This window comes from Panthera tigris, chromosome X, assembly GCF_018350195.1.
Source record: "Panthera tigris isolate Pti1 chromosome X, P.tigris_Pti1_mat1.1, whole genome shotgun sequence".
Lineage (NCBI taxonomy): Eukaryota > Metazoa > Chordata > Mammalia > Carnivora > Felidae > Panthera > Panthera tigris.
In genome coordinates this window covers 41,790,405-41,816,226 of record NC_056677.1, presented here as the reverse complement: position 1 = coordinate 41,816,226, position 25,822 = coordinate 41,790,405, and the positions used below count along the sequence as shown (strand labels likewise).

Genomic DNA, 25,822 nt, shown 5'->3' with positions numbered 1-25,822 from the left:
AGTCTCTTATGCTTTGGCTTTCTTCCACTCTAACCTCTTTTTTTTTTTTTCCTTCCCCTCCCCCATGGGTTTCTGTTAAGTTTCTCAGGATCCACATAAGAGTGAAAACATATGGTATCTGTCTTTCTCTGTATGGCTTATTTCACTTAGCATCACACTCTCCAGTTCCATCCACGTTGCTATAAAAGGCCATATTTCATTCTTTCTCATTGCCACGTAGTATTCCATTGTGTATATAAACCACAGTTTCTTTATCCACTCATCAGTTGATGGACATTTAGGCTCTTTCCATCATTTGGCCATTGTTGAGAGTGCTGCTATAAACATTGGGGTACAAGTGCCCCTCGGCATCAGCACTCCTGTATCCCTTGGGTAAATTCCTAGCAGTGCTATTGCTGGGTCATAGGGTAGGTCTATTTTTAATTTTCTGAGGAACCTCCACACTGCTTTCCAGAGCGGCTGCACCAATTTGCATTCCCACCAACAGTGCAAGAGGGTTCCCGTTTCTCCACATCCTCTCCAGCATCTATAGTCTCCTGATTTGTTCATTTTGGCCACTAAGAGAGTAGATCTTAAAAGCTCCTATCACAAGAAAATAATTTGTAACCATGAGGTGATGCATGTTAACTTACTGTTAGGTATGTATCAAATTCAGTTGTATACTTTAAATTTATATAATGTTATTGTCAACTATACCTCAATGGGAAAATATTACTATATATATTCAAATGAAACAATACTGGGATACAGTAATATATTGACTTTTTTATTAGAACATCAAATTATAAGATCTTCTATAATTCAAAGTAGTGATAAACGTGAACAGGATTTCAAGATGCCTGCAAAAACCTCAACATTAAAAAGGAACTGATTTGTATTGGTGGGAAGGTACAGGCACTGCTTTTAGTATTGTGAATTGTTGCCAGCATTTGTATTTGGGGGTAAAGCTACATTTCAGTTATATTAGTGAAATTTCAGTTCAGTATTAGTGAAAATAAAGATGTAATATTTTCCACCGTTATGTTCACAGATACCCCTGATTTCTATCCGGGTTAAGAATCCCTGTTTTGGGGGTGAATTCTGGACGTAACCAGGATGCCCCTGGAAAGACTGAGAGAGGAGACAAGACCTGGCTCAAGAATCCCCTCTGCAGCACAGGCAGGCGTTCCATGATGTTTCTTTCCTTGCTGTGTTCATGGTGGTTGTTGCAGGTTCCCACTCGGATGCTCAGGACCCGATGATGAGATTTTTGAAAACAAGTTCATCAATGCCAGTTCTCATTTTCCTGACAGCAAACAGCTTCCGAGTTATATATCAGATTGCCAGCTAACTAAAACCAAGGAGAAAGAAAGTTTTAAAAAGTACATTTCCCACTTTCTTCTGCTGTAATGATCGTTCGTGCAGGTACTAACAGTTTTGTGACTTTTCCCCCATTTCTATTGTGAACCTTAACAAATACACAAATGTTTTATATACGTTCAGTTTAATGAGTGACATGGTGTTATTTTTTTATAGCTGTAGAATGTTCATTTTCATTGCTGTGTACTTCTCTGCTGTGAATATACCATGATTTATTTTTTTAATGTTTATTTATTTTTGAAAGAGACAGAGTGTGAGTGGGGGAGGGGCAGAGAGGGAGGGAGACCCAGAATCCAAAGCAGGCTCCAGTCTCCAAGCTGTCAGCACAGAGCCTGATGTGGGGCTCCAACTCACGAGCCGCAAGATCATGACCCGAGCTGAAGTCAGCTGCTTAACTGACTGAGCCACCCAGGGGCTCCTGAATATACTATGATTTAATGATCCATTCTATAGTCAATGGATGTTTGGGCTCTATCTAGTCTGGGGGTACAAATAGTGCCCGCTAGGAATTCCAGTACTTATTTCTCAGGAGTGGAACTAGCACACATGTAGCTTTAGACAATGGCTAACAATTTCCCATGGTGGCCATACCATTTTATGCTGCCACTGGTATATATGAGGGTTTCCATTGTTGCATGTTCTTCCAGACACTTAGTATTGCCAATCATCTTAGTTTTAGCTTGCATTTCCCTGAGAGACAGCTTTTGATGTGCTTGTTAGCTATTCTATTTTCTTCAAAAAAATTTTTTTAAATATTTTATTTTTGAGAGAGAGAGAAAGAGAGACAGAGAAATTTTATGAGAGTGAGTGGGGGAGAGACAGAGAGAGGGGGAGACACAGAATCTGAAGAAGGCTCCAGGCTCTGAGCTGTCAGCACAGAGCCCCATGTGGGGCTTATACTTGTGAACTGTGAGATCATGACCTAAGCTGAAGTCAGACGCTTAAGCCACCGAGCCACCCAGGTGCCCCTATAGGAGCTTTTTAATATAGAGGATATTATATATAGGGATGGTAAATAATGTTTTCCCACTGTGATTCACTGTTTCATTGTTAAAAAGGTATCCTTTTTGCTTCTTTTTTTAAAAAAGGATTCTAAATTTCATTTATTTATTTTTGAGAGAGAGAGAGAGAGAGAGAGAGAGAGAATGAATATGAATATCCCAAGCAGGCTCTGTGTCATTAAATTAGAGCCCATTAGTGTGGAGCCTGAGGTGGGGCTCGAGCTCATGCACCATGAGATCATGACCTGAGCTGAAATCAAGAGTTGGACGCTTAAGTGACTGAGCCACCCAGGCACCTCTCATTTCTTTTTTTTAACAGAAGACTTGGTCTAAAAACCTGCTATGCCAGTGTCAGAAAGGGACTTCCTCTAACATGACTTCCCGAGGATGAGAAGTCCTCCAGCACAGACAGGTTTAGTCCACTCTGCTACAGGCAAACTGGCCCCTCACTGCTGCCTCACACACCAGGCATGGTTCCACCTCAGGGTCTTTGGATGTGCTATTCCCTCTCCGTGGAACGCTCTTCCCCTAGATAAACACACAGATCCCCTGCCTCACCTTCCTTCAGGTCTTTGTTCAGACATTACCTCAGCGAGCCCTTCCGTGGCAACCTTTTTAAAAGCTGCAAACTGGCACTCCTAGAATTCCTGATTCTCTTTACCCTACTTTATTTAAAAACATATTCAGGGGTGCCTGGGTGGCTCAGTTGGATAAGCATCTGACTCATTCAAACCCCGTGTCGGGCTCTGTGCTGACAGTGTGGAGCCTGCTTGGGATTCTCTCTCTCCCTCTCTCTGCCTCTCCCCTGCTCATGCTCTCTCAAAATAAAAAAACTTAAAAAAAATTTCGTATCCCATATTACCTTCATATGTGTGTGTGTGTGTGTGTGTGTGTGTATAATACACCTGTGTATATATACAATGTTACAATTCAAGCTACAGGGAAATGTGAGCTATAAATGTGTATGTATGTATATATGTGTGTATGTAGTGGGTGTGTCCATGTGTATGCATGTGTAGAAACTCCTGCACTCATAAGCTGTTTTTATTACCTCTTTCCCAATCTAGAAGATCCACGAGGGCCAGGAGTTTTGCCTGTTTTGTTCCCTGCTTTATCTCCCAACCTGGAACAATGCCCAGCAAACAGCATGTGCTTAATAAATGTTTACTCAATGCCTCAATATGTAAAATGCTTAAAGCAGTTCCTGGCACACAGCATCAGGTACTTTGTAAAGGCTGGCTGACTGAAATCTTACCAATCGAAGTAAAAATTTCAAAGGTGAAATTTTACTGAGCTTTTTCTTGAAGGTGCCCTTTACTCAAACTCTTAGATAAAAAGGCAAATTTACCTGAATGTATTAAGGCGAACAATTCATTCCACTGTCTTCCACCTACCCAAGAAAAAGAAAAAGGACTCAGATACTTGCCTAAGCTTTTCCATTCAGTAGACTTGGTCTTACCCACTGATTTTTATAGCTCTTAGGAGGCAGGGAGGAGTGTTTTGGCCCCAGAAACCATGTGATCTGGGCGTAGAACAAGGTGCAGGTAAAGCTGGGGGGGGGGGGGTGTCACTGGGCTCAGGGACACGTGTTTCCAGACCTCAGAGGGCAGCAGGGTGTGGCGCTGTGGAGCAGCCAGGGGCTGGGGCATCGAGTCTACAGTGCTGATGGGGCAGTCCTGGGGGCGGATCTCCTTGGCCAGCCGCCCTTTCTTCTTCAACGTGCAGGCCTCCTGGTACGGTGGTGAGATGGGGGGCTGCGTGGGTGGAGTGTACTTGTACTCTGAGCCGTCCTCCAGCTGCAGGGACACATGGTGGGGGGACAGTGAGGACCTGGGAACCTAGGACAGAGCCCCCATCCACCTACTGTTGGTCAGGCACTCACGTCCAGTGGGTAACTGCGGTCTGAATCATAGGAGCTCAGGTCCCCACAGGTCACAAATGGCACAATGATGCGAGTGGGTCCATCTAATTGGTTGAAGTCTGGATCTGACAAGCAGGGAGAAATAAGACAGGACAGGGCTGGGATGCCTGGGACCAGTTAGGACTTGGGCTGCAGCAAGGGTACGGAGTCTTCCCCACGTATCTACCAGCTACTCTCACACTCCTTCACCAGGAATACTTCATTTGGTTCAGATTACCTCCTTAGGAAAGCCCTCCATGATCACCTGTTCTAAAATATCACCTTCCCCTGCTTTCCTCACACTGCACTTATATCCACCTGCCATTCTACCATACGCTGCCTGAACTCTGTCTCACTCAAGTGTGCTTAAGTTAAGAGCAGACTCTGTGCCTTTTCCCACTGTGGACCAGGCTAAAGACTCTCTCGGGGCAAAATTCTTATGCAGGGGTGCAGTATCCACCTGTGGGCATGACCGAGTCTTCCTAGGCTAGAATCTGAGGTAGGAGGAATCTCCACTGGGGCAGGACTCAGGACAGAATGTTCACCAGACCTGAGAGTAACCCTTAGAGGACCAGGATGAAGGTCCTCCTAGGACAAAACATCCATACAGGGGTGGAATTTCTACCACACAGTGGGGCTAAGGATCATCTTGGGACAGAATTTCAACAAAGGGTAAGTTTCCACCAAGGGGTGGGGCTGAGGGCCCTCCTGAGATAGAAATTCCATAAGGGGGCAGAAGTCTCCCCCGGGAGAGGCCCAGGGCTCTGGCTCTCACCGTATGAGTGGTCCAGCAGGGGCTTTGTCAGGTCCGGAAGGAAGCCCGCAGGGGGGTCATAACCCTGACAGACAGCGAAGGCCTCTGTGGGTGGAAGGTGGAGTGAGGGGAGACTGCTGCCTCTGCCCTGCACAGGATGTGTCCCCAAGACGCGAATCCACCTGCCCGGCCTTTCCACCCCACTGACCTATGCTGGAGTTGCGGCTGCTCCTGGGCTTGGCACACAGCACACTGGAGAAGAAGACACGCAGCTGGCTGTAGATCAGGGTCACATCCCGGCCTCGGAAGATCTGTAGGGGGAGGAGGCAGAGATGAAGGCACGAGGGCGGCCCTCGAGGACCTCTCTTGACCCCTCACCAGGTTCTCTGAGACTTACCTTGGCTACAAAGCAGCCCCCTGGCTTCAAGACGTGTGTAGCAATGTTCAGAGCCTGTGGGTGGGACAAATGGCTAAGGCTGAGGTGGAGACGGGCATGAGGGGTCCAAACTGAGGCAGGGGCAGCCAAGGTTACTCACAGCTAGGAGGAGCTGGGCCTGCATATACTCATCAACATCGTGGAGGCCAGTTACTGCGGCAAGAGGAACAGTGTTAGGGGGAGCCATCCAGTTCTGGCCATCTTCCTGTCCCAGAGAAGTCAGAATGCTAAAAGCATATCCCAGGCTCTTTCACTGCTAAGGTTCTGCTTGCAAAGTAATATCTGCCAATTGGAGGCTTATTTTGACCTCCCAACCCTTACTCATTTTAATTTTCAAAACAACCTTACACATAAGTATCATTAATTTGTTTTCAAAGATTTTATTTTTTAAAGTAATCTCCACATCCAACATGGGGTTCAAACTTACAACCCCGAGATCAAGAGTCGCACGCCCTACTGCCTGAGCCAGCCAGGCACTCCTACACGAGTACCATTACCATCACTTCTACCTCCAACCCAGACTGCTCCCCTGAACGCCTGACTATAGATCAGACTCAACATGTCCAAGACCAGACTCCTGACCTGCCTGCTCAAACTCCACTCCTTACACCATCTTCCCCATCTCATCCAATCCTTCCAGCTGTTCCAGCCAAAAGCCTTAGTACCATACACCTTCCATTCTCTCCTCACATCCACGTTCAAATATTAGCAAGTCTGGTCGGCTGTACTTTCAAAAGATCTCCTGGATCAACCCTCTTCCCGTCTCCGCCACCGCTACCACTGTCATCGCTTCCCTGGACTACTGCTGTGGCCTCCTCCTTGCACCCTCGACCCTCACACTGTTCACAGCAGCCAAAGGGATCCTGTTACAACCTGAGTCAGGCATGGCCCTCCTCTGCTCACAACCCTCTCCTGGTTTCCTCCGAGCTCTCATCTCAGTGAAAAAGCCACAGTCCTCACTGTGGCCCACAAGGACCCACACGGGATCTTGCCCTCCGTCACCTCTCTGACCTCACCTCCTACCACTCTCCCCTCACTCTGATCCAACCACACTGATATCCTTGCTATTCCTCATACATGCCCAACACGCTCCTACCTTGGGGACTCTGCACTGACTGGTCCTCTTGCCCAGATTGTTCTTTCTCCAGATATGCCCTTGACATACTCTCACCTCCTTTAGGTCTCTGTGTTGAAGTCAGGGTGGGGGGGCCTTCCCATCCACTTTACTTAAAATTCCAACAGGCACTTCCTGTCTCCTCCTCCTTTTCATTGATTTCCTCATGGTACCACTCACCTCTTCACATGCTACATGGCTATCATTTGTTTGTTTTCCATCTGCTTCCACTAGAACATCAGGTCTATGAGATCAGATTAGTAGAATTTTATTCACAAATATTTTTCCCACGTGTAGAACAGTGCCCGACACACAACGGGCGCTCAATAAATGTGCACTGAATGAATGGCTGATTGAAAAAAAAATGAATGAACACATAGTACAATAGAAATAGACAATTGCAGGTGAGAGATGAGCAAAGGAAAGGGGAGATAACAGACAAAACCAAAATGGTACGGTGTGGAGAGAGAGGCAGAGACCAGGAAGCAGGGGTAGGGAGAAATTACTAGATGCAGGGAACAGCTGAGAGTAGAGGGGAGAGGCAGGGAGTAGCTGAAATAGTGAAGAAGCCAACAGAGGTGGGAGCCACAGAGGAGGACACACACAGGGCCCCCGCCTGGCCTCCCAACCCCTGCTGTTTACCATCGGGAGCCCCGTCGCACACCACTAGGTCCGCGGGGCAGCCCTCAAAGTGCTGGATGATCTCCTTGGCAGTGGACAGCTATGGAAGAGAGGGAGGATGAGTGGTCCCAGGCCCCCTGTCCGCAGCCCTCTTACCCCACCTGCCCACGGCCCTAGCCAGCAACCCTGGGTCAGCCAGACCCTCAGGCTTTGCTGGTCTAAGACTGGGCTCCATCTCTCGGGACCTAGTACTGTCATTTCTGGCTGTCTCTGCGATGACGAGCTGCCGGATCTTGTTTCTCCACTGTTACGCTCTCTCTGGGTTCTCTCAGGTTATGCTCTCTTGCTCTTTCTTTTCCACTCTCCATAGCCCCCAGGTTGGAGGGGCTCTCGCCCCAGATATACCCCAACACCCCCAGCCATGCTCTTACCTGGGTGATGTCCCCTTGGATCTGTAACACACCTGGTAATGGAGCCATCGCCTGAAGGTCCACAGCCACCACATGGCCGGAGCCCTGACCCCTGCAGACAGCATGGCCCATGTCAACCCAGTTTTCACTCCTGGCTCATCCCTGACCTGGCCTACCCTCCCCTCCCGGCCACCCCATCTGGGACTCCACACTCACCCAATTTTCTGGCTCAGCACCTGGCTCCAGCTGCCCGGGGCTGCACACAGGTCAACTGCCCGTGTCACGCCTGAGCACACACAGGAAGGTGTAGTGGTCAGTTGCACCCACCTCCCCAACCCCGAGCCCTGCAAAGTTCACCCCTCTCCCACATTCTATCCATGCCCAACTCCTTTCAAGCACCTGTCCCTCTTCCTACCTGTCCCCTGTCCCACAGACTCTCCACGTCAGCCCACCTACCACAGGAAGCTCTGCAGACATGGCCCACTTGTCCATTCCCTTTGCCCACCCCATCCCCCGGTGACTCGCCCGCCAGGTGGGGACCTTGGAAGAGTTGGAATTCCTCATCAAGTTGTAGCAGCTTGAAGGCACTGCGGGCACGCCAGCCATTCTCCTTGGCCAGGCGGTAGTAGACATCCCGCTTGTCCTTTGATGTCCGTCCCATCTCACACGCTGTTTGCCCAGGGACCTGCCAACAGTAAGCTGATGCCACCCTATATCAGTAACTGGGTGAATGGGCTACCACCTATTTCTGCAGGGCAGTGAGAACCACACAAACTCCCCATGAGCCCCATGACAAATCACTCAGCAGATGGGAAAAGTGGAGCCCAGTCACTGACCCCACTGACCTCACAAGGCCCGAGGGACCCCATCACTGAATTCTAAGGCTCTACTCCTCCCTCAAAGATCCCCCCACTCACCTCACAGATCCCCCAAACCCAACACTTCTAGATGACCCATTACTGACCCTGTTGACCTCCCACTGCTGCCACCCATGCTGCACACACTTAGCCCCACAACTCTCATTTTGAACCCTTCTCCACCCACCATTAACATCTCACTGACCATCTCCCCAGCTGTCTTCATGGCCCCTAGATTCACACAGCCCTATCATCCCGCTGTCAATCCCTTGCTTTCGCCCTCGTTATCCTAATACTACCTCCTTGTACTCCTCACCCCCTTAATCTCTCTCCACACCATTCCCCATTAATCCCAATATGATTAGGTCCCCAGTAACTCCTTTATTACTACATCTTTATCAACCTCCATTAATACATAGAGGATCATGGCCTATTAACTCCCCATTAAGCTCTCGGTGACTATGATTTATCAGCTCCCATTAACTCAGCCCTCCAATTGATCCCTCATACATCACACCATTAGTCACCTGTAATCCCTTCATTACCACGTTAATCCCTGATGACCATCCATCAGTTCCCCATTCTCCCTCAATGCCCACCTTGCCCCCTCAAATAATCACTTTTTTAAGTTTTAAATTTTTATTTCTTTTTTTGAGAGCGAGCGAGCGCACAAGCCAGGGAGGGTCAGAGAGGGAGGGAGACAGAGATTCACAAGCAGGCTCCCCGCTGTCAGTGAAGAACCTGTCGTGGGGCCCGAACCCATGAACTGTGAGATCATGTGAGCCAAAACTAAGAGTCAGATGCTTAACCAACTGAGCCACCCAAGCGCCCAATCAATCATCACTTGATGACCACACCCAGCAGCTTACTATTACCCTCCCTTTGCTCACTCTGTTCCCATTAATTCCACAATTATCATGCCGTGGTTACCTAAAGCCCGTGACTACAACCCACCTTCAACCTCTCATTCACTTTTCTTTGATCACTGACCCCATTAGTTCCTTGATCATGACTCCCACTGGCCTCTATTATCCCTCCACTGCTTCACCATTATCCTTTTGATTACTATCGCCTGCCGCTCTTCATGAACCTGTTTAATACCACACGTCCAGCAATCCCTCAGGGATCACAGATCACACCCCATCTACCTCCAATTATCCAATTTCTTTCTAGTTGTCCATTCTACCATCCCTTCGTTAATCAATGAACACACCCCTGCCCCCGTGAGCATGTTGACTAAAACACTCCTTCCTATTAGCCCCCCACTGATTCCCCGGTAACACGCCCATCAGACCTTCATTACTCTCATGCGACCTACCCGCCCCCTCCGTTAAACAGTCCTCTGGCCACACTCCGGATCTCGCATCATTACCTCAATGTCCATGTCCCCATTGGGACCACCGGACGCCACTCAAGGAGGCTCCGCCGATATCTGGACCCCTGAGCCCCCACCCTCACCCCTCCGTCCACCCCGCACAGCGGTTCCCTTCTAAAGACAAACCTTGGGTCTGGAGCCCACCCGGCACCAGGCGCCCAGACTACGCGGCTGCAGCACGGAAGGCGAACTTCTCTCCTTCCCTCGTCGGCGGGACAGAGCAGGTGTGCCTCAACCGTCTCGGCCTGGACCCCCATCCTCCGCACCCCAGGGCCTACCTTAGCTTTCGGACTGGGGAGAAGGGGGACGAAGGAGACCGGTCCGTGAGCAGCCCGAGCCTCGGCGAGAGCGCACACCAGCCAGAAGTCGCAAGGCTGATTCAATTTGTGTTCTCAGTCAACCCGAATGCCTGTCGCGCATGCCTAAGGGCCCCCACAGCGTGGGGGGCCTGTCATCGCGGAACGCGAAGGCTCCGGCGCGACGCGGGGCCAACCTGAACGTACGACGTGAGCCCCGTCATCTTGTGTCGACGTAGCCGGTCTCGCGGACTGCCGTTCCCAGCATGCAACGGGCAAGACCCAAGCCGCTGAAATCGCGCACCGGGACGCCGAAATGTCGCGAGGCTCAAGAACGGACCCTTCTCGTGTTCCAAGGCTAAGATCGCTTTACTCCCCGCCCCTCGTGTTTTTGGACCATCGGGTTCACTGGGGACTACATTTCCCAAGATGCAACGAGCACGACGGCACCCATTCCTTTTAGGCGTGGCGCGAGGTGAAGTTACTGCTAGGGTCGCAAACGTGAGAGTGAGCAAAGTGCGTTAATTTAGTGCGCGAAATCGCTGAAGCCGCTGTGCGCCAAAATTCGAATCCACGTCAGCCAATTCATAGCGCTGCTTCAGTTGTACCCTTTCAGAACTTCAGTTTCTCCCTCTGTAAAATGGGGATCACTAATATAGGCTTCACAGAGTTATTGGGAGGATTAAATGCGTGTACTTTAGCACAGCGTCTGTCCTTTTGTAATTCTGTGTTCTTCAAACGTTTTGAACTTCAACCCACAAAAAAAGATCATGCGACCCAGTGCACAAGCAAATAGAATAATGGAAACATTCATTATAGCGTTTACAATGTGCCAAAGCACCTAAAGTGCTCTCAGTGATGTGCTGGTAAATGGCTAACAAGCGATTCTCTGGGCGGGGGGAAAGGGGGGGGAAGCCCTGATTTCTCACATTTGCCAGGTTTACATGGTTTCCATAGTATCGTCTTGTCAGATTTTAAATTACCAAAGTGTAGTCACGGAACACAGAGTTCGGAAGAGATGGCGGTAGTGCACCATTATGTAATATTTCTACCATACAGTTCAAATAGGGGTAAATTTCCTCAAGAGCATAAAGAATGAAATGTAGTAAAATAATCAGGAAGTGACGAGTTTTGAATATCACCTTTTAAAAAAACTAATTTATTTAATTGTAAGTTTATATTATTTCATTTTAAACAATAGCTCTTTACCAACGGGTTGACAGGATTCCTGAAAATGGAACAAGCAGTCTGCAAACCTGTGCTTGGCTCCAGTGCACTGCTGAATTCTTTCCTTGAACTCATTTTAATCCTTATAACAACCATATGAAGAAGTTACTGTAATTATCCCCAGGTTGTAGATATATAGCGAGAATATAGATTACATTAGGTATATAAACATATGTGCTGCTTGATATGTATGTGATTATATAGAAATATAGTGACGTATAACATCCACTAGTATATAGGTTATATGTTAGTAAGAAATATAATAAATATAAATATACTGTTACATGTAAATATAAGAAAATATATAACCTATTTATGCATTTTGTATCATGTACATATAATACACATATCTTATGCATATAATATGTAAATGTGTATGCTGATATATATAAATATGCTGGTATCTATATACATTTACTTAGTAAAATAACTGTACTAAATTAAACATACTATTGTGTATGTAAATATATAATGTTTGTCAGGTGGTGATAAAATCCATGATGAGTAATAAAGTAGGGTGAAAGCGATGGAGAGTAGCAGAGGATTTGAGTTGCTCTTTTATTTTATTTATTTTCTAAAGTTTATTTATTTATTTTGAGAGGGAGATGGACAGCAAGCAGGGGAGGGACGGAGAGAGGGGTAGACAGAGAATCCCAAGCAGGCTCCGCACTGTCAGCACAGAGCCCCATGGAGGGCTCAGACTCACGAACTGTGAGATCATGACCTGAGCCGAAACCAACAGTCGGACGCTTAACCGACGGAGCCACCCAGGTGCCCCGAATTTTTCTTTTAGACAGCATAGTCAGGGAGGGCTTCTCTGAGGAGGTGGCATTTGAGCTGAGACCTAAAGGGAAACGCACCCTAGGAATACTTGGAGGAAGAGCATTCCAGGCACAGGCAACACCGAATGCAAAGACCCTGAAGTGAGAACAAGCTTGGTGAGTATTCAAAGAACTGAACGATTGATTCATCATTCCTTAGAAATATGAGCTTCACTAGGTGGGAATTTTGTTCTGTCCCTTTCACCGCTGCCTCCCGACCCTGGAACAGGGCCTGGCATACAGGTGGCATGCAGTAGATGTTTGTTGAATCCATGCTTTTGTTGCTTTGGTCCTTTATTCTTTCCTCAGTGGTGCGCTCTGCATTTATGCCAGGCCCTGGGAGTTGTGGACAGACAAGCAGAGACACGGAGAAAGCACTTCCTGGAGGATTCCCGAGAGCCAGGGAGGAAGCAAGAGCTGGTGGCAGCGCTCCAGGGCCTTGTGGGGGCGGTGGGAACAACGGCTCCCCTGCAGAGGTGAGCAAGTGTGAGAAAGCAAGGGTTCAAGCCACCTGGCCTCTGCTCCACAGAGAGGAGGGGGTGCCAGGCATTGGGGGCCCATGTTCACCCTGTGGGATGCTTCCCACGTCCTGTTTTCTTGACTCTCACAAAGAGGATGTTTAATTTTTTGCAAAGAAACTTGCTTCCTCCAGCAGGGCCCGGGGGAATTGGGGGACAGGATCCAGGCTCTGAACTCCCCAGGCTTTTCCCGAAGTAGGGTGTCGGCCTGCAGCTCCCACCCGGCACCCCACTGAGTGTAAAGGTGTCCTCCCCTCAGCCTCCTGAAGAGGTCAAGGAGCTGGGAGCTGCCAGGCCAGTTCTGTACCGGAGGGCATCTAACCGGGGGAGGGAAAGACGGGGGTGGTCCAGGTGCAGGGGACTAGACACAGACTCAAAAAAGCCTTGCTGCCCCGGGGCTGCTTTGAGGGACGGAAGAGTCTCTCAGTGGGGAGCCTGCCTGAAAGGGGAGATTAGAATCCTAAATGCAGCCCAGTAGGGGGTTGCATTCACGGGCGGAGAAGAATTCATTAATTCCTTTCACAAATATGTTATTGAGCAATTACTGTGTGTCAGGCATTGTTCTCAGCGCTTTACCTGTGTTAATTCACTCGGGTTTTCCCAGGGGTCCTAAGAGTTAGGTGTTACTATGCCGCGGGGGGAAGCTGAGACAGAGAGGTTTCAGAACATGCTCCAGGCCACACAGCTAGTAAGTGGCAGAGCGGGGAAAGCTCTTGCCGTTAACTGCTTTGCTCTGTGGCTCCCTCCCCTGAAGGCTGCTGAGCAGTGACCTGTTTTAATGAAAAGCAGGGATCTGCTTATAAGAACCGACAGGAACCCAAGCCGACTTTTAATAGACTCGATAGGAATCCAAAACGTCATACAAGGGTCTGCTTTACTGAACCAACAAAAGCCTTAAATGACCCCGAGAAAGGACCTTACTTCGGTGAATTAACAAAGCATTCTTATCCCTGGCACAGTCTCAAGGCCTCGGTCAAGCTTAAAGACATCTGTTCCTTCTAAAGCAAGCTGCCCTCCCTCCGCAGCCAGATTTCCCTTTCCCTTTGTTTTCCCTCCTACCAGCATATGTTGAACACTTGCCATTTTCAGTGCCCTGAAACTTAGCTAAACTATAGGGTGCGGAGCTGGGTGCAGGTTCGTCCCTCCCGGAGAAGAGTTCGCTTGGAAGAAATAAAAATAAGAATGATGATAATATGGCGCTTGATAAGTGGCATTTATTGAGCACCTGCTGTGTGCCTGGCGGTCCTGCACTGGGCAATGTTGGAGGGCCAGGGAATGATCAGGGCAGGACATTGGGGCTGGGAGGTGGTGGATGGGGGGCATCTGTTTGTTGTCCAAGGTACACTAGTTTTTTTGGGCAGGACGCTTCAGACTTCTCTTGAAATCTAGACATCTGCCTAGCCTCCACCCCCCCCCCCACAACCCCACCCGCCACACATACCATAGCCATGTAGGCCAAGGCCTCTGCCAACAGGTGTCTCTTTCCCTGGCCAGCCTCTAGCACAGATGTGTAATGGCTCTAGGGGGAGGAGGACCATGAGAGGAGAGAGACATCAGAGTAGGCTGGGATAGACAAGGGGAGACTCTGTGGTGTGTATCTGTGTGGGTGTGTGGGTGTGTATTTGAATACCCTCAATGTATCTCATCTGCCTGTACATGTTCTCAGCCACAAACACACGTATGTGAGCTCCACTTGTGTCTTCCTATGCAACTTGCCTGGGTGTATCTTGTGACTATGGCTGCCTGTCCAACTCCTGTGTTCCCTTTATGGCAACTGGGTGTGTCATTATGGCAATGGTGGTCTGTTTACGCAGTTCGTCTCTATGGGGTCGTGTGTATGTTCCTTGGGTGTTTACGTGTCTCCTTTGTAATGCTGATGGGCGCTGAGTGTGTTTGTCTTGCCCGTAGGCGTGTGTCTCCTGTGTCGGTGTGCCTTTCTTCTCTGCCACCCTGTTTGTGTCTGTCTGTGGTGAGCTAGTGTAGGTGTGTGTGCCCTCTGGGTGTTTCTTTTGGTGCTGCTGTTTGTGTACTCTCTGGTTCCTTTGTTTCCTCTTCATGCAGTTTGAGATGTATTTTCTGGATTTCCCCCTTTGTAATGACAGTAAGTGTACTCTCTGCCTCCCTGCTTTCCCTGTTTGTGCACCCCTATATGTGTTTCTTCTGATTTGATTTGTGAGACACTGGGCCCACGCATGATGTTGTCGGCTGTAGGAAATCATATTTGTGTACTCTGTGTGCAGCTGTGAGTCTGCGCGATTTGCCTGTCAGCTCCCTAGGGTATGGCTGTTGAGTCCCTGGGTGATGATGTCCATGAGTCTAGAGGGGCTGTAAATCAGCACGAGCCCATAGCGTGTCAGTCTGTGTTCTCTGGACCCGACGCTGAGGCTGGGGGTGATGACACCTGGAATAGTGAGTCTTTTGATATGGCTGTTGAGTGTGTGACTGTACTACGGCCTGGGCTCTCGATGCGCAGTCTGTGAGTGCTCTTATGTCAGCCCATATTCTCTGTGTGTGGCTGTGAGTCTGCGTGCAAGTTTGTACTTCTGTGGGTGATGGGTGAGGCGGCCTCTACCTCTGAGCCCCTGGGTGGGGTTGTGACCCCTGAGTGTTTTCTCCTGCTGTGGGGGAAGTAACCGCCCCATCCCTCACCCTCCTCCGACTGCGGGTAGGGTGGGGGCATCTAGGCTAGCTTTGAAGCCCCAGCCAGCCCCTGGCCTTTCCGGGAATTCTGTGCTCCCTGTGGGGGATGGGCAGGAGGGTGAAGAGGCCCAGACAGAGGCCTCTTGTCCACCAGGGCCTCAAGCAGCCCAGTGGAGTTGGGCCCGGACCCCAAGTCCGATCCGCCTGACTCTGTGCAGGAGACACATGCCTTGCCTGGGACAGACATGCCTGTCACATGCTTGGATGAGAGTGAACAGACAGACCCACATAGAAGGCAGACAGACAGACAGTGGGGCTCCTCAGTTAGGGTGTGGACAATCCCCACCCAATGCCTGGGCTGGGGTCCAGCACTTTTTTTTTGCCTAAGCTAGGCTCTCTCTCTGAGGTCAGCCCATAGTGGCCTGGCTGTGTCTTCCTGCACCTGTCGCACTGCCGCTCCCAGGTCTGTCCATCTACCCTGTCTGTCCCTCTGCCTGAATCTGACTCTCCCTCTGCCTGTCGTCATCTGTCCCTCTAGGTGTCTCCCTACCTCAACCACTCCCTCTTTCCCCTTGTCTCTCTCTGCTGGTGTGTCTGTTCCCAGCCTCTGGGGATGTGTCTGGCTGTGTCCACCTGTCTGTCTGCCAGTTGCGTCTCCTGTTTATTACTGGGCCTGACTGCCTGTCGCCTTCCTCCAGATGCTTCTGAGGAGGCCTCCCCCCCGCCCCGTCTGCTTCTGAGTCTGTCTGCACCTCTCTTTCTCCCCATGGCTGCCCCTCTGCCTATCGACCACTCAACATGGCTGTCTTTCTGCCCTCTCTGTTGTCTGTCCTTGTGTTGTGTCACCTGCCCGCCTTTCTCTATTTGTGATCGTTTCCCTTACGATGTCTGTCTCTCCTCTCTGCATCCTCCGTGTGTCTGATCCCTGAGTCAGTTGCCTCTGCCTGCGTGTCCTTCTAAGTGTGGATCTACCCCCTCAATCTTTCTGTCCACCTCCCCCTACCCAAGGCCCCCACACACCTCTGTCTCTCTCCACGTGGGTGCAGGTGAAGGAGGGCGCCCTCCTCCCCCACCCCCTGTCCTCAGCCGAGAGCCAGATGGAGGGAAACTGAATTAAAATTAAAAGTTCTTCCTAGAAAAAAAAAATAATCCGCGGGCCAGATGCGGCGCGGGCTGCGCTGATTAGCCACCTAGCAAGCGCGGAGGAGCTGATTGGCTATGGGGCGGGGCGGGGGCAGGGTCCGCTGAAGGGGAGCCTTGCCGGGGCCGTGGGGTCCCAGAGCCCTAGTGAGTTACGGTGGCTTCAGGAGCTGAGAGGAGCAGGGAGGTGAGGAGGGGATACTGGCCGGGTTGGGGCTCCGGAGACCCCGAGGCATGAGTGGGGATCCTGGGAGAGGTTCTCTGGGGGAACCTGCGGGGAGGGGGGTTCCCCTGGAGACATTTTTAGCCCTAGTGGAGAATTGAATGGTACCTAGCTCCCAGGAAGTGAATTCAGAAGTGATTGAGAGTCTCCAGAGAGTGCTCGCGACTGAGGATGGGACTCCTTGAGAGCCCTCCCCTTCCCAGGAAGGGGATTAGGGGCTTGGGGAGGGGATTTCCCAGAGGCACTTTTAGCAATGATGGGGACCTTGAATGGGAGTTTCTGAGATACTGCACTCCCAGGAAGTGAGCTCTGGGCGCGCGCGCGCGCGGGGTGAGGGGGTATCTTCAGAGACACTCCATCCAGAAGACAGGGGCCCCTCCTGGAGCACCTCTACCCCAGGAAACACATCAGGCCTTGGGATGGGGCTTTTGATGCAGGTTTCTGAGATAGCTCATCGTCAGGAGGGGGAAATTAGGGCTCAGAGCAGGTTCCTGAGACACCCCAAGACCAAGAAGGATCTTAAGTCTGGAAGTGTCTCTAAAGTTATTTCTGCCAGAAGAACGAGTGTTTAGGACTTGACAGGGGTCTGAGAAAAATGCTAATCTAATCTCTAAAAGGGGGATTAAGTGGGGGTCCCTGGGTCACTTCTATCCCTGGAAGGAGGCTCCGATTGGAGAATTGTCTTTAGCCTCTAGTGAGGATATTCAGAATTGTGGCGGAGGGCAGTTTGCAGCATGGGGTGGGGGTGGGGGGTTAAGGTCACCAAGTTGGCCCCCCACCTCCAGCTCCTGCAACAGCTTGCATCAGCTCTGGGCTCCGGCTCGGGGCCCAGGCCGGGAGGGGGCGGGGTAGGGGGCGTTAGGAGGGGTGGGGCAGCTGGGCCGACACGTGTCCCTGTAAGGAGTAAGAGGCTTGGCCAAGCGGTGAGGGTGGAGGGAAGGGGCGGCTGGGGGAGGTGGCAAGGAAAGAGACAGTAAGAGAAACAGAGTGAGTGTGGGTTCTGGAAGGACAGGCTATCCCAGCTCCAAATGGCCATCTCGTCTGCTGTGGGGTCGGTCTCTCTCTCTTTCTCTCAGTCTCTGCCCCTCTCCCCCTCTATTTGTCTCTCGCTGCCCTCTTTTTCTGCCTGTCTGAGTAACTGTTGTCATCCCTCCCCCTCCGATTCCCTTCTCCGCCTCCCATCTCTTTCTGTCGTCCTCTCACTGTTGTCTTCGAGTCTCTCCATTTATCTCTCAGTCTCTCTCATCCCTCTGTTCCTGTTCCTCTTGCCTCACCTCTGTTTCTGTTTCTCCATCTGTCTCTGTCTGACCCCCTACCCTATTCTTCTAGCTCTCCCTACTTTGTAGCTCCCCCATCTCTGATCCCCACCCCCATTTCTCTGCCCACAGGATGGAACTTCAGGACCCAAAGATGAACGGAGCCCTCCCTGCGGATGCTCTGGGGTGAGTCGGGGGCCCAGGGGGACAAAGGTTAGAGGTCAGGATTACCCTCTCACCAGCCCCAATTTCCCTGCCTTCTCCAGCTACAGGCAGGAACGCGAGGGCTTCCTGCCCAGCCATCCTCCTGCTCCTGGGAGGAAGCCAGTCGAGTTCATGGATGTGAGTGACCTCACAGGATCTGTCCTGGCTTCACCTTGCCCAGCTCATCTCTTCCCCTACTGTTCCCTCTTCCCAGGGGTTCCCTGCCTGGCTATTTCCTGTCCCCAGCCGCTCAGGTCCCTCAGCCACTTTCCTCCCTCGCTGTTTTGCCTCTGGTGGCTGCTCCGCCCTCCTCCCCTGTTCCTCTCCATTTCCAGCTGCTCCCCTCCAAAGTTCCTCCTAGTTCTTCCTTCCTAGCTCTTGCTTCCCCAGCTTCTCCCTGGCTTCCACTTTTTTTTTCCCTTCCTAGTTTCCATCCTATAGTCCTTTCTGGGCTTCTCCCCGCCCTGGTCACTTCTCCTCTAGTCTTTCCTGGGCCCCAGCGCTGGTCCCGTTACCTGATCTCCTTCCCCATGTGTGCCCGGCCTGGTCCTTACCCGCAGTTCGAAGGGAAGACATCGTTTGGAATGTCCGTGTTCAATCTCAGCAACGCCATCATGGGCAGTGGCATCCTGGGACTGGCCTATGCCATGGCTCACACAGGGGTCCTCTTCTTCTTGTGAGTCTTGGGCGGCCGGGGTGGCCTGGGCCAGGGAGCAGGGGTGCTGTGTGGGACATGCAGGAGGCCTGGGGGCCAAGTCTGAGCTGTGCCATCTGCCACAGGGCCCTGCTGCTATGCATTGCGTTTCTATCTTCATATTCCATCCATCTCCTGCTGACCTGTGCCGGTGTTGTAGGTAAGGCCCAGAGCTCAACGCAGATCTTGGACCCCAGACTCTGGATCTACCCCACTGACCTGAGACCCTAGACCTTAACCCAAACCCTAGATTCTGAAAGTACCACATGAACCCCAGATCCTGGACCCAGGACCCCAGACCCCATACTTAACTCCCTGGACTCCAGACCTCAAACCGCACCTTGGCCTTCAGAACTTATCTGGGCTCCCAGATCTCCTCTTCTCAATCCTCACCCCTCACCCTCAGTCTGGCGTCAAACCTCATTTCTCAGACCCTCCCCACACCCAGATTACTCCACCTCTCACCTCCATTCCTCAGTCTCCAGCTCCCCCTAATTGTGGAAGCCAGCTTCACAACCCAAGAATCCCATGACCCACTACCCACATTTGGTCCCCAACCTTTTCTCTGGTCACAGAGTCCCACCTCCCAGGCTCCACTGCAAGCCCAGCCCAAGTTAACTGCTTAACCCTCATCTCCAGCTTCCATCAATCAGATCCAATTACCCCAAGCCCCAGTTCCTCAGCTCCCTGACCCTCAGCTGCTTCCCTCCACCCCCACCCCCCCCGCCCAGTTCCTTACCCCTTGCCTAGCCTCCTGGACCCACAGTGCATTCCTTTCTGTCTCCCTACCCCAGGCATCCGAGCCTATGAGCAGCTGGGACAGAGGGCGCTGGGGCCTGCAGGGAAAGTAGTGGTGGCTGCGGTGATCTGTCTGCACAATGTTGGGGGTGAGGACTCTGGGATGGAGGGGATCAGCTTGGGGGAAGAGGGTGAGGTGGGGTGGGCTTCCTCAGGCTGGGCTGGGAGGATGAAGGGAATCCTTCTGCTTATACCTCCCCCCACCTGCACCAGCCATGTCCAGTTACCTGTTCATCATCAAATCCGAACTCCCTCTGGTTATCGGCACCTTCTTGGACATGGACCCTGAGGGGTGAGTGAGAAACACCCCTTAGCTCTGGCCTGCAGGCCACTGACTCTACCTGTGCGGTCTGGCTGCCATCTTCAACTCTGTGCTCAGCTGACTTCTAGGTGTTCAGAGATTGTTGGGCTGGCCAGTCTGGTCAGACTGTGATTCTTAACATATTATGATGCCGACAGAAAGTGTGACCATTGATCTGACTATACAGCAGACCACACGATTTTTGTGACTTGTTCTGGCTGATTCTGTCAGGTAGCCGACTCCATATGTCCAGTACACTCTGATACTGACCAGGCGACTGTACATATCAAGTAGACCTAAACTCTGTGGATTTGGTTCTGGACTGCTGTACTGGCAGATTCTGTGGCCAGCTGTATGACAACTGACTACAGCTGTGTTCTGAATGCTGCGATCCCAACCATGTGTGTTTGACATTTGCTTACTCTGACTTTCCCTGTCCAGCAGATTCTGTTTGATTCAAGGTCCATCAGGCTGGCGGAAATCTGTCTAGCTCGAAGTGCACGGTCACTAACTGCAACCGTGTGTGTGCAGCGAACTGTGGTGCCAACTACGTATATGTGATTTGCTCCAACTGTATGTTCCAGTAGAATCCCACCTGTGTGTTTAATTTGGCAACCATTTTTTTCTGGCAAATTCTCTCTGGCTGAGTATGTGTGATCCTCTACTCTGACTATATGTCCTCTGTACTATGGTTCCAGCCGTGTGTGTTTGACTGATGTTCTACGTATGCGTCTAGTTGACTGTATGTTTGATTTTGGATCCATCTGCTAGCTAAATCTGTTCAGTTGTTTGTATATAATGGCTGACTCTGTGTATCCTGTTAGATCTTTGGTTTCATTCTGAAGCCATTTAGGTATCTGACAATCTGTGTGACTAGGTGTGTCTAATTATTATAATTATCTCCCACTGTATATATATGGCCAATGATGCTTTGTTGGTTTATTTCTGTGTAACTGTGTGTATGAGATAGTGTGTGAATGCCTGGAACATAGCAGGCAATTAATAAAATTCCTTTGAACAAATGAGCAGTTTTTCACCTGATTTTGTGTAACTGTCTTACCTGGGTACCTCCCTCCAATATCTGTACAGTTTCCACTCTTTTTTTGAACTTGGTTCCAACAGTATAGCCAGCTGGCTGATTTTGTCTCTAGTTCGGTCTTTGGCTATATGGCCAAGTTGGCCTGGCTACTTTTAGATATTCGACAAACCTTGACCTGTTCAAAAAACCACATGTGTGTGTTCCTGACTTCTTGTCTGACTTTGCATCATTGCCTGACTACCAGATCATCAGACTGTTGTTCTGCCTGTCAGACACACCAGGGTCATGACTCACTCTGTGTCTGGTACTCTGTGTTGGACTGTGTGAGTCTCACTGATTTGGGGCATTTTCTGCCCATCTGGTTGTATGTCTGCTGGCGAGTCTGATGGCACAGTTTTGTCCAGCTGTGCGTGTGTTCTTTCTTAGCTGTGTCCCTCTGACAGTGTCTGACTGACAGTCTGATAATCAGTCTGGTTGTTTCTGTCAATCCTATTGTGCCATTTGTCACTGTGACCACCTGAATGGCTTCTCACAGCTGAGATGTCAGCTCATCTCCCCTGACTGCAGGTAGAAATCTGTGTGTCCGGCTGTCGTTTATGACTGTCTGCCTGACAGTTTTCTTTGGCAGGCAGCTAGTCACTGTGTTTGCCTGTCTCCCTAGGGGCTGGTTCTTGAAGGGAAACCTCCTCATCATCATTGTCAGTGTGTTAATCATCCTGCCACTGGCCCTCATGAGACACTTGGGTAAGAGGCTTCCTGTGTTGTTCATTGGATAGTGGAGTCAGAAAAAGGGAGCCAGATTGAGAAAATCCCCATTTTCAAGGGCTATGGAATACCAGGGGTGAGCTTATTTGATGTGGGTTTTAACAGATAAATAGGAGTTTGCTGTGGAGAGGAGGCTGGTTCAGGAAGAAGTAAAAGCTTGTGCAACATGTGGCCTAACTGGGGTGAGGTAGCCTTGAAGGCCAAACTGGGGCTTGATATTTGCTGTAGGGAGTCCCTGGATTTCTGAGGCTCTCTATATTACCTCTTGCAGGCTACCTGGGATATACCAGCGGTCTCTCTTTGACCTGTATGCTGTTTTTTCTCATCTCGGTGAGTCTGAAAGAGAAGAACATGAAAAAGTGAAGCAAGAGTTTGGAACATTGGGTCATAGCCTTCCCCATGACCTCGCTTCCCCACCCTCCCCCAGGTCATCTATAAGAAGTTCCAGCTTGACTGTCCTGTAGGTCTCAATGAGACGGAAGTGGAGAGCAAGAACCCTACGGCCCTTCCCATCCAGGGACTCAACAGAAGCTGTGAGGCCCATATGTTCACAGTTGACTCACAGGTGGGTGTGCAGGCATGTGTTTGGAGCTTGCACCACACTTAGGCCCTCTGGTCCCGTCACATGGTGCACTCTGTTCACAGTGGAGCTGGGCATCAGATATCGGGGGGCTTCCATGTGTCTTATATGGAGTGCAATGGTGGGGTCAGGCGGATGAGGATGGGATATAACCCTGTAGGCTCTAACCTCATGTACTTGGGCCATTCCCCTAGATGTTCTACACGGTGCCCATTATGGCTTTTGCTTTCGTCTGTCACCCTGAGGTGCTGCCCATCTACACAGAGCTCTGCCGGTAAGTGGGCAGGCAAGTGGGCATATGTGATGGGCCAGCAACTGGTAGGAGAGTCATAATGTCTGACAGCCCTTCAAGTGGTCCTTGTACTGTAGCTTGATGGTGGCTAGTTGGTGCCGGTGGTGGGGGGCGGTTGAAGTGGCCTTGGGGAATGCAGGGCGGTGACTTTTTACTGATTAGGGCTTAAATATTCTACTTTTAACATCCTGTACAAGTGTGAATGGACAGAGTGGGGAGGCAGGAATGATCAGAAGGAGGGTGTAACATGCGTGGATGGGGATGAGGAGATGGGGATGGGGAGATAGAATGGGGGATGGGTGAACAAAAGAGGGAGCAGGGATTATATGGTAGGGGGATGTGTGGATGATCAGATGGGAGCACAGCATGGATGGTCAGTTGTGAGGGAAAGGCAGAGATGGGCAGACAGAGGAGATGGACAAAGATGGTCATATGGGGTGAGATGGCTGGACAGAGGGAGGCCTGGCTAATCACACAGGGGAGGTAGAGATGGGCATCCCAGCATGTACCAGCTGAACGTCAGCTCAGGAACAAGGGGACTCTGGAGAGTGCAGGCTACTTTGGAAGCGCCTGTACCAAGTCCAGGGGTCTGGGCATGACAGTTCCATAACCTCTATGACTCAGGCCCTCCAAGCACAGAATGCAGGCTGTGGCCAACGTGTCCATTGGGGCCATGTTCTGCATGTATGGGCTTACTGCGACCTTTGGATACCTCACCTTTTACAGTAAGTGGGGCTGGGGCCAGGGTTGGGTGGGGGCTGGAGTGGGGAGTGGGCAGACTGCTGGGGCAGGAACCTGAGTGCTTTTCCTCCGTGTCCTGGACCCATCAGTTTCCAAACAGAGGGTGCACATCACACATGTAGATTTTGTTGGTTGTGTGTGTGTGTGTGTGTGTGTGTGTGTGTGTGTGTGTATGTGTGTGTGTGTGTGTGTGTGTGTGTATGGGTTTGTGTTTCTGGGACACTGGTCCTAGTGCTCCCACTACATCCTGCATCCCATGTCCCATGTCCCACATCCCAGATAGCATGGAGGCGGAGATGCTGCACATGTACAGCCAGCGGGACCTGCTCATCCTTTGTGTGCGCCTGGCCGTGCTGCTCGCCGTGACTCTCACTGTGCCAGTTGTGCTGTTCCCTGTGCGTGGGGTTGAGGGTGGGCCCATGGAGTGGAGGGATGTGGATGGATGTAGAAGGCATAGGCATGGATGTCTGACTGGGGGGTGGAGATAGGAGTGGATTTATGGATGGAGGAGGCAGGGATGGACAGATAGGGAAGGCAAAGTTGGCAGATGGACAGAGAACGCAAAAATAGATGGTCACACAGATGGGGGATAGATGTCAGGGCAGAGAGAATGAGAGGGAGAGGGGTAGTCAGTTGGGGGGAGGGGGCACAGATGTCTGGCCAGACAGAAGAGGGAGGCAGGAATACTCAGACAGGGTAGAGGCATAGAGATGGACACTCAGAATGAAGAAACAGGGATGGACAGAAAAAGAGTGGAGGCAGAAGTAGTGAGGTATAAGGGGGGCCAAGGCTCTCAGATGGGGAGGTGGGATGACTAGACAGAGGAGGGAGGCTGAGGTAGTCAGATGGCAAAAGAGAGGCAGGGATCTAAGACAGAATGGAAGGACAAGAGGGTGGTCAGACAGGGAGGCAGAGATTTCAGATAGTGGGTAGAAGCATCGATGGGTGATCAGACAGAAGGAAGACACATGGATTGTCAGAAGGGCGGTGGGATGCTCATTCAGAAGGTGGAGGCACTGATGGGTGGTCAGACAAAGGGGACATGTAGATAGTCAGATGGAGGGGGAATCAGGCATCTCACACAGGGTGGAGGCACGATGGGTGCTCAGATGGAGGGTGGAGTTAAAGTCAGATGACCGCATGGAGTGGGGAGGCAGCACGTGGGCCCTGACTGGTGTCCTGCCCTACTCTGACCACAGATCCGCCGGGCCCTGCAGCAGCTGTTCTTCCCAAGCAGAGACTTCAGCTGGCCACGACACGTGGCCATAGCCCTGATCCTGCTTGTCTTGGTCAATGTTCTTGTCATTTGTGTGCCAACCATCCGGGATATCTTTGGGGTTATTGGTTAGTACCCCTAACCCCAATCCCAGACCCCACCTAATACGGGCCTGGTACCCCAAACTTACATTGGCTTCTGTCCCTCCTGCTTGTCCTTCAGGGTCCACTTCAGCCCCTAGCCTCATCTTCATCCTTCCTAGCATCTTCTACCTCCGCATTGTACCAACTGAGGTGGAGCCCCTCTACTCCTGGCCTAAGATCCAGGTGAGCATTCCAGGAAAGGGTTGGGGGAAGAGGGAGAATTCTGAGGAGAGAGCACTCCTGGATGGCCAGAGATAAAAAGAAAATTTTCAAGAGGGGGCTGGGGGGAAGGGAGCAGGTGGTCTGGAAGAATGAAGGAGATTGTCTTAGAAAGGGGCTGAGCAGACAGAGTACCAGCAGGGTCTGCAAAGACAGAGGGAGCATTCTACAGACAACAGAAGGAGTACTATTTGAAGAGGGTCAGGAGCACTTTCAATGAGGATAAAGGAGAGTACTCTCTGAAGTGTTCTAGAAGGATGAAAGAAGAATTCTTAGGAAGGGGCTGGTTTTGAGGAAGGGGAGGGAGCAGGAGGGTCTGGAATGCATGGGGGCACTCTGGAGGGGATGGAGGGCTTGAGGGACATTCTCAGGAGGAGCTCTGGTGTGGAGACCCAACCAACTGCATCTTGTCTCCCTCTCATCCACAGGCTCTGTGTTTTGGTCTCCTGGGGGTCCTCTTCATGGCAATCAGTCTAGGCTTTATGTTTGCCAACTGGGCCACAGTCCAGAGCCCTGTGTCTGGACACTGACCATGCCCTGCTCCTCCCTGGGCCCCCCTGTGCATGCTCCTGTGCACGTGGAGGAAGATGGGGCCCCTCTCCTGGGTCCCTCCTGCCTGGTGTGTGGAGGTGGCTGGTTCCCATTATCATGGCTGTTGGCGGTAGGGGGCTGCGGAGGTTGTAGAGTGGTCCACTTCCCTCCTCCCCAGGGATGCTGAGCTTGGATCATGGCCCTAAGCCCAACACCATGGGGGGAGGAGGAGGAGACCAGGTCTTTGGGGAATCCTTGCCCAGCCCAGTCCTTTCTGCCTCTCTTGGCAGAAGCTGTTTGTCAGGATCACCCTCGAGCTAAAGGGGAAGAATAAAGATGGCTGCATTGCAA

General features: G+C 51.0%; 2 protein-coding genes across 10 annotated transcripts; one reads left to right on the top strand and one right to left on the bottom strand.

Moving 5' to 3' along the window:
• Positions 1-745: 745 nt before the first annotated feature.
• On the bottom strand, positions 746-10,366 carry FTSJ1 (FtsJ RNA 2'-O-methyltransferase 1). Of its 6 annotated transcripts, none has more exons than XM_015537332.2 (13): positions 10,106-10,366; positions 8,136-8,294; positions 7,812-7,881; positions 7,617-7,707; positions 7,207-7,285; positions 5,551-5,603; positions 5,412-5,465; positions 5,223-5,325; positions 5,036-5,119; positions 4,243-4,346; positions 3,959-4,156; positions 3,709-3,750; positions 746-1,330 (listed from the first exon to the last, which is right to left on the bottom strand). In XM_015537332.2, exons 2-12 carry the CDS (start codon positions 8,254-8,256, stop codon positions 3,718-3,720), a joined length of 990 nt encoding a protein of 329 aa, XP_015392818.1. In that variant the 5' UTR covers positions 8,257-8,294; positions 10,106-10,366; the 3' UTR covers positions 746-1,330; positions 3,709-3,717. The 6 variants fall into 6 exon arrangements, with proteins under 6 accessions (XP_015392818.1, XP_042830671.1, XP_015392819.1 ...); XM_042974737.1 differs by having other exon boundaries at positions 746-1,326; XM_015537333.2 differs by having other exon boundaries at positions 4,243-4,340.
• A 4,404-nt stretch (positions 10,367-14,770) lies between these two features.
• Positions 14,771-25,822, top strand: SLC38A5 (solute carrier family 38 member 5). 4 transcript variants are annotated; one of them, XM_042974988.1, is made up of 16 exons: positions 14,771-14,790; positions 18,081-18,134; positions 18,215-18,290; positions 18,713-18,828; positions 18,933-19,006; positions 19,641-19,733; positions 19,858-19,936; positions 21,646-21,728; positions 22,021-22,079; positions 22,177-22,314; positions 22,524-22,603; positions 23,246-23,346; positions 23,642-23,757; positions 24,562-24,706; positions 24,801-24,904; positions 25,369-25,822. In XM_042974988.1, exons 2-16 carry the CDS (start codon positions 18,082-18,084, stop codon positions 25,468-25,470), a joined length of 1,419 nt encoding a protein of 472 aa, XP_042830922.1. In that variant the 5' UTR covers positions 14,771-14,790; position 18,081; the 3' UTR covers positions 25,471-25,822. The 4 variants fall into 4 exon arrangements, with proteins under 4 accessions (XP_042830922.1, XP_042830921.1, XP_042830923.1 ...); XM_042974987.1 differs by lacking the exon at positions 14,771-14,790 and adding an exon at positions 16,585-16,656; XM_042974986.1 differs by lacking the exon at positions 14,771-14,790 and adding an exon at positions 17,664-17,743.

Bases quoted from the DNA above. Each gene is read 5' to 3' on its own strand.
- FTSJ1 (XM_015537332.2), bottom strand. From the start codon at position 8,256: ATGGGACGGACATCAAAGGACAAGCGGGATGTCTACTACCGCCTGGCC. The intron at 5,604-7,206 runs GTAAACAGCAGG...CTCTTGCCGCAG, and splicing joins GTGCGACGGGGCTCCCGATG to TAACTGGCCTCCACGATGTT. The intron at 4,157-4,242 runs GTGAGTGCCTGA...GTGTCCCTGCAG, and splicing joins ACCGCAGTTACCCACTGGAC to CTGGAGGACGGCTCAGAGTA.
- SLC38A5 (XM_042974986.1), top strand. From the start codon at position 17,721: ATGGCCATCTCGTCTGCTGTGGG. The intron at 21,729-22,020 runs GTAAGAGGCTTC...TACCTCTTGCAG, and splicing joins GGCCCTCATGAGACACTTGG to GCTACCTGGGATATACCAGC. The intron at 22,604-23,245 runs GTAAGTGGGCAG...TCTATGACTCAG, and splicing joins ATCTACACAGAGCTCTGCCG to GCCCTCCAAGCACAGAATGC.